General features: G+C 39.9%; 1 protein-coding gene across 1 annotated transcript; it reads left to right on the top strand.

The window, feature by feature from the left end:
- The first annotated feature begins 4,077 nt into the window (after window positions 1-4,077).
- Window positions 4,078-7,558, top strand: LOC132163748 (uncharacterized). Its single transcript, XM_059574119.1, has 3 exons — window positions 4,078-5,255; window positions 5,354-6,694; window positions 6,814-7,558. Exons 1-3 carry the CDS (start codon window positions 4,078-4,080, stop codon window positions 7,556-7,558), a joined length of 3,264 nt encoding a protein of 1,087 aa, XP_059430102.1.
- Window positions 7,559-7,785: the final 227 nt, after the last annotated feature.

The following is a 7,785-nucleotide window of genomic DNA, read 5'->3' as shown; positions in this document are numbered from 1 at the left end:
CTACCCGAGTGCAACTTGGCTGCCGTAAAGAAGCACTCGTTCCATGATATGGCACCAAGCTGAGGACTTGGAGGCACGACTTAAAAAAAGTTCTTGCCATGACAACAGACGATACTCCAGTCACCGTACCGGCGAGAGTGGAGCAAGAAAGGCTCGCCAAGTACAACGCCGTCGACTTGACCATCTTGTTGGATAAATGGTGTAGCCAGAAGAACAAGGTAAGTCATGAGTTATACTATAATTTTTTATAGTTTAATTAATTGTAATTGTGTTAGTATTAACATATTAAGAATGTCAATTGTATAAGAGTATGCGGCGTATATGAAGAGCTTGCGAGTGTTGAACAATACGTCCCATTGCACCGGGTCAAAGAGCTACGCCAAGGTGACATATGAAGAGGTATGTGTGTAATTTACCCTATACTTATAAATATAAACATTTGATATATATATATATATAAACATAAACATATCTGTATGTTCTATTTTTTCGGCAGACCATTCGTGTGGGCACTTCTCCTACTCGTACACAGGCTTACATCCGCACACACAAGAAGAAAGATGGTCGATATTCGAATGACATAGTCAAGGAGAGATGTGTATTACTTATATATGTGATAATTTATTTGTGATTAACAGTTGTATGACCCATTGACCCAATAATTAATGTAATATACAGGAGAGGATGGAGGAGCTTATACCCACTGACCCTACAGCATCGTCAAGGGTGACAGAGGGGACGGTCAGGTGGGCGCCAAACGACGCGTACACCCAGGTGCTTAGAAATAAGCCTGAGTACGCTAGTAGGGTTCGATAGGCTGGACTAAATATTATGCCTGTGCGGGGCTACATACACTCATACTATACACCATTACAGGCATGGTCACAAAACACCAGGCACTCCACTGTCTCACAAGAACTTCTTGACAGTGCGCTTAAGGCGGAGAGGGCAAAGCACAAGGCAGAGATGGATGCCTTGTTGGCCATAGAGCGGGAGCAGACAGCTGCGCGGATAGCTCAGCAAGTGGCAGAGCAGATGGCTATGAAAGATACGCACTTAGCTAAAAAGGAGGCTCAAATGGCGGCAATGTTTGAGGCCCGTTTTCGCTAGCTCGAGGAAATGATGCGGTCGAGCTCTGGGCCCGAAGTGACTCAATACAAGGGAGTGCCAGAGAGAGCTTCCCCACCCTTTGTGATTGTGAGATCGTCGGTCGATAATGGATCAGGTAATGACATTTTTTAATGGTCAATGTAATTTTAGAACTGAATTTAAAGTTTGGATATGTTACAGTCATTCTCATTAATTATGTTGCAAATCCTGTTGAATTTGGTTTATATCATGGTTGGTTTGCTGGTGGATGTGGGTTAGAATTTTGCATTTGAAGTATTTGGTATTATGAGATGGACCACTATGGTCCTTGTAAAATATTGTTTGGTGCATTTGATTTGATCACAAAAATATGTTGGGGTGTAGATATAAATCTGAATTTGTTGAGTATGATGACCTTTGTTTACATAGTGACGTTGCTCAATGATTAAGACTTGATAATATTCTAGAATGTTGCTTGGTGATTGTTTGTTATATCATTTGCAGCTAGTAGCAATCATGAAGAGGATGCTATTGATATCGACGATAACTTGGATTGAAGAAATTCGGTTGGCCATTCGCACTTAGTGTACATAAGTTACTTTGTTGATGTAATTGTATTTGTGATAGTTTTCTTGATGTACGTGTGTATATATATATATATATATATATATATGATAACAGAGATAGTTTTATTGGTGTATAGTTTTTGTGGTTGGCCATTCGCACTTGGTATATATGTCTTTATTTGTGTCTTGAAGCTGGTTTTGGTTGATAGTCTGTGATCGACGTTGATGGATATGAATTATGTTATTTGCATGGATCGATGAATATGTATTATTTATTTGCATGGATCAATGGATAAATTGTATATCAGGTTAATTATAATCCAAAATTCGGGTACAGCCCCAAAAAAATTCAAAAAATATGTAGGGTGAGGAAAAAACCAAATTTTAAAACAGGCCAATTTTTTTGACGTGTCAAGTTATGACATGTCACAATTTTTTGACGTATCATAACATTTGACACGTTAGAAATTTTCTGACGTGTCAGAAAATGACACGTCACTAATTTTTGACGTGTCAGAAAGTGGCACGTCAGACAAATTTCCTGACCTGTCATTTTCTAGCACATCAGAAATTTTTTTGACGTGTTAAATCTAGCACATCAAAAAAAATTTTGACGTGACAGATTTAACACGTCATAAAATTTTCTGACGTGTCACTCCTACCACGTCTGAAAAAATTTTGACATGTTAGAAAATAACACTTCAGAAAATTTTTCTGACATGTCAAAAATTATTGACATATTAAAAGTGAAGTCAAAAAATTTCTGTTTTTGACATTCAAAAATTTTAACGCTCGACACACGCCAATAAAATTTACTGACATGTCAGATCACCTTACACATCAAAAACTGCTGGTCAAGGAAAAAAACATTTTTTGTAGTGGCTTTTATTCCGAAAAAATTTACTGTCATTTCGATATAAATTAACAATCATTCAACACACGTTATTGTTGATTAAAGCTGCTCTAACAATCAGTCAACACGTTCACACACGGCCAGCTCACTTACGTTCTATTAATTAAGATGCTAGCTAGTGGTTTGCTGAAAGGGACGGCCACTAAGACGTTTAAGATTAGAGTTAACAACTCCATAATTTTTGCATCAAATGGTGAAGGTGTATTGTGTTTAGGCCAAATTTTAATTCGTTGTTTGTCCACTATATACCCAGTAAAATACGTTTGTTTATAGGCCCTGCCATTAAAAGACTTGACGTATGTATTCCAAATACATTTGCAATGTTCAAAAGCTCAAGTAATTCTCAGAAAATAAAACACTTCAATTCTTTTATTAAATAAATATGTCATACACTATATATGTAGACATCCAAAGCCATATGAAAGGCTTTAATTTTCTCAATGTTTATTTCCTCTACCATCTCTGATGAGACTTTAATTAATTATTTCTTGAAAGCGAGAAGATCAATGTAGTACAATTGGTGATCCATCCTTTGATTATCTTAACCTCTTCCTTTCACTGGATCACTTTGCTTTTCCGGAAGTAAATCCAAGCAAACTTGATTTTAGAAGTCATATTATTTTTAAAGTGATACAAAAGAGACATAAAAGTGACTTCCAGAATTATTTATGTAATTATGCTCACTTTCACAATATTGCACATCCTTGGACAAAAGACTTAAAGTAGGCACGCATGCCATGAGGATAAAAAGAAGAAGCAAACGTACATAGAATGACGATGATATACATGTCTGTTTCAAACTTTAGTGAACGCACGCTATAAAAGTCCTCACAAGAATGCCTTTCTCCTACAAACAGTACCCTCATGCGCCTGCTACCAACTAAACCACATGGAAGAAATGAGATGAAAAATAAGAAAGAGGAAATAAAGCCATTGCAACGAAATTGTTGGATTGTGTTAGAAGATAAAATCTGATCAAGTCAAGCATATCCAAGTAAGGAAACAATCCCCTGATTTCTTCCTCCATGTTTCATAGGATTGCATGTTAATTACTCTCCATCAGCATACCTAGGGCAGCCCCTCAACCCATGATTCACTTCATGATGTATGGGATCTGTTCCCTTGTAAATTACCAAATTTAATGTAGACAAAATGTAGTCTTGTATTTAAAAAAAAAAAAAAAAAAAAATAGTCCTTGTGGTTTACCTGATTTACAATTAACTCCTTGTAGTATCAAAATGAACTTAAAGCAACCAGGCTGTCTTTGCAGCCCTTTCAAAAGCTTGGGAATTTGCCGTCCCCTTCTCGCATGCTGTTTTAGGACCTAACAAATTTCTGTTCAAACTTTCCAAGCCTGAACACCTAGCAAGAATTCAGAAACAAGTCACTTGGAATGTCAATGGCTTCCTCATCATTCTCCAGCAATGGCATCCTCAAGCTACTTTAGGGGAACTACCTTTCAACAAAGCCCCCTTTTGGATCCAAGTTCACGGTCTTCCTCTAATCAATATGACTACAAAGATTGCCATTTCTTTTGGGAAAGGCCTGGGAAAGCTTATCAAGGTAGATGCTTTAAGTGGTGAAAAGAAAACGTTTAGAAGCTTTCTAAGGCTTCTTGTGGACATTGAAGTGGGGAACCCTCTGAAGCCTGGGTTCATTTTTCGTAGAGATGGAGGTGAGTCTCTCTGGATTTTTCTGAAATATGAGAGATTGGATATATACTGCTCTTCTTGTGGAAGGATTGGTCATAAACTCTTCCATTGCACTGCTCCACCCGAAGATAGATTTCCTGAGAAGTATGCTGTTTCTCTCCAAGTTAACATCTTCTCTAACATGCTGTCAAACTTCCCCATTACAAAAACCTGCCCTGCCATTGCCATAACCCAAACACAACCTTCATCTTCTCAAAATAGGACAAATGAGTTAACTCAGTCTAGTGAAGCTAGCCGAACTCCTGTTCACAATGCCCAAACTCAGCTAGACTCTACACGTCTCATGCAGCAGAAAATATCTCAAACATTTGTGACATCACTCCCCACCTCTCCTTCATTAAATGCCATCACCTTTATCCCCTCCACCGCTTCTGCTCAGGACAACACAGCCATACCACCAACTCCTTCAATAAATGCCATCACCTTTATCCCCTCCACCGCTACTGTTCTGGACAACACAGCCATACCACCAACTCCACATCAATCTCTTATCCATCCCATATCCCAACCTCCAAAACAGTTATCTCCTCACTCCCAATGCTCGTTAGTTTCGAACCAGGATCTACCTGGGCCCTCCACTAAAGCCCAACCTTCTCTATTCATTAGTCTCCCATTAAGCCCAAACATGTCTCTACCTCTCCCCTCCACATCAGAATTCACTTTCAAGCCAACGGTATTAACTAACCCTTCAACTCTACCCGGGAAAAAAATTTCAAACAATTCCAAAAAAGCTAGCCCCTCAAAAAACACTCGTTCTTCCCTCTTCCCACCACGCCTACACAAACCTGTAAAGCCTTCCCCTCCAGGTTATAACCCTCCTCTGGTTAAAAAGAAAAGAGCTAGGCTGACTGGGGATCTTCTCCCATGTAAGAAAGGCTCTTGTAGCTCGCCTCTGATAGCTCTCACACCTGATGAGTTGGAATCTCCCACTCCTATGGACTCCATTCCAAACAAATTTCTGCAGCTCCCAGCAAGGTCTTTCTTCAAAGCTTCTAGAAAAAAGAAAAAGGTTATACCTTCTATCTCTCTTGCTGCCTCTGTTGTGCCAATTAATATTGTATCCACTGAATTAGGGGACCATGTGGTGTCCCCCAGCAGCATATGAAGATTTTATCTTGGAACTGCAGAGGGATTTCTCGCCCTGCTGCAGTTCGTGGTCTCAGGGCTTTGATCAGAGCCAATAGCCCTGATGTTCTCTTTCTCTCTGAAACAAAAACTTCTCCTTCTCAAGTCTCCTCTATTCTGAATCGTCTTGGTTTCTACTTGATGACTCAAGTTGCTTCAATTGGTTCTAGTGGTGGTCTTGTTCTTGCCTGGAGGTTAGGCGTGGAACTAGAAAGCTTTCTCACAAATAAGAACAACATCACTGCTTGGTGTTATTCTGACCCTCCCAACTGCCCCTGGATCCTATCTTGTATTTATGGCCCCTCAGAAAAGAAAAACAAACTAGCCTTCTGGGACTCTCTCACTGCTGCTGGTGAGGCTTTTGTTAGTCCATGGCTCTGCATTGGTGATTTCAACTTTGTGCTGGATCAATCTGAAAAACTTGGAGGCAGACCTGTTGCTAGCTCCTCCCACTGTCCCTTCAGAAACTTTATAGATCAGCATGGCATGGTGGACCTTGGCTTTGTTGGTAACCCCTTCACTTGGTGCAACAATAGAAAAGGTTTTGCTACTATTAAAGAAAGGCTTGATAGAGGTTTAGCCTCCCTAGAGTGGGTTCATCTTCACCCTGATTTCTCTCTTATCCATCTCCCGGCCTCCATCTCAGATCATAACCCCATCTCTCTAAACACTAATACTACCTCCTCCTTTTTGCCTAGACCTTTCAAATTTGAAGAATTCTGGACTCTGGATCCCTCTTGTGGTCTGGTCATTGCAGCTACTTGGAAGCATTTGGTTTCTGGCCCTCCAGGCCTTGTTCTGGTGAAGAAGCTGGCTCAAACTAAAGCAGCCCTTAAAAGGTGGAACAACCTTATTTTTGGTAACATTCAAGCAAAGATCAAGTCCTCTCTGTTTAAGATTGATCAGATCCAGACTTCCCCTCCTAGCTCCCAAGCTAGCTTGCAAGAATCTCTGCTGAAAAAAGAACTTGATGGTTTATTGATTAAAGAAGAATCTCTTTGGAGGTCAAAATCCAGAGAAACTTGGTTGCAGTGTAAGGATCTCAACACCAGATTTTTCCACTCCTCTACTCTGATTAGAAGAAGATCAAATGCAGTAAACTTTTTGAAGACAAATGAAGGGGCATGGATTTCTGATAGAGCTGAAATTGGAGGGAATTTTGTGTCCCATTTCTCCAATTTGTTCTCCTCCTCGGTTCCTCCTATTGAAGAAGATATGCTTAGTCTTTTTGATCCTGTTGTCTCTGCAGAGGACAACTCTTTCTTATGTGCTTACCTCCTGAAGAAGAGGTGGTTCAAGCCCTCTCCAGTTTAGGATCAACTAAAGCTCCTGGTCCGGATGGGTTCACAGCTCTCTTTTATAAGAAATACTGGTCCATTGTCAAAACTGATGTTCTTGTTTGCATTAGAAATTTTTTCCAGAATCATCATCTGCAGCAGGAGCAAAATCACTCTCACATTGCTTTGATTCCAAAGCAGCAGGGTTCTCATTCAGTGCACCATTTTCGGCCTATCAGCTTGTGTAACATTGTCTACAAAATTATTACAAAAATTTTGGCTACTAGATTGAAGACTTTGCTCCCCAAGATCATATCTCCCCTGCAATCAGCTTTTGTTCCTTCCAGAAATATCCAAGACAACACCATTCTGGCCCATGAGCTTCTGCATTCTTTCAAAAGCAAAAAAGGGAAAGGGGGTTTCATGTTTCTTCATATGGATATGGAGAAAGCTTTTGACAAAATGGAATGGGATTTCATATTATCTGTTATGAAGAAGTTGGGATTCCATCCATCTTGGATTAACTGGATCAGACTTTGCATCTCCTCTTCTTCTTTCTCCATTCTTATTAATGGAAGCCCCTTTGGTCAGTTTTCCCCCAAGAGAGGCCTTCGCCAAGGTGATCCCCTCTCTCCATTCCTTTTCATCTTAGGCACAGAAGTCCTATCTAGATTGCTGTTTAGAGAAGAAACTCTAGGAAACATCAAAGGGCTGAAAATCTCCAGGAATACCCCAGCCATCCACCACCTCCTTTTTGCTGATGATCTCTTGATCTTTGGTAAAGCCACCCTCAAAGAACCAATAGTATCTGTTCTTGCCTTAAGAAATACTGCCTCTGGTCTGGCCAATCCATTAACAATGGAAAATCTTCTATAAGATTCTCAAAAAACACCAACCTCACCACTGCTGCAATGATTCTTGATATCTTGCCCTACTCAAAAAACCCATCAAAGTCTATTTATCTTGGTCTCCCTATCCTCTTAGGCAATTCCAAAAAAGCAGCTTTCCTCAATATCCTTGATAGAGTTAAATCTAAGATGGATGGATGGCGTGCAAAGTCCCTCTCTCAAGCTGGAAGGTTGATGCTTATCAATTCTGTGGCT

The sequence above is a fragment of the Corylus avellana genome, chromosome ca10 (assembly GCF_901000735.1).
Source record: "Corylus avellana chromosome ca10, CavTom2PMs-1.0".
NCBI classification, from domain to species: domain Eukaryota; kingdom Viridiplantae; phylum Streptophyta; class Magnoliopsida; order Fagales; family Betulaceae; genus Corylus; species Corylus avellana.
This window is presented reverse-complemented; position numbering and strand designations above follow the sequence as displayed.

Excerpts from the sequence above, each read along its gene's own strand:
- LOC132163748 (XM_059574119.1), top strand. The coding sequence starts at position 4,078 with ATGACTACAAAGATTGCCATTTCTTTTGGGAAAGGCCTGGGAAAGCTT. Across the intron at positions 5,256-5,353 it reads TTTCTGCAGCTCCCAGCAAG|GGGACCATGTGGTGTCCCCC; the intron begins GTCTTTCTTCAA and ends CCACTGAATTAG. Across the intron at positions 6,695-6,813 it reads GCTTACCTCCTGAAGAAGAG|AAATTTTTTCCAGAATCATC; the intron begins GTGGTTCAAGCC and ends TGTTTGCATTAG.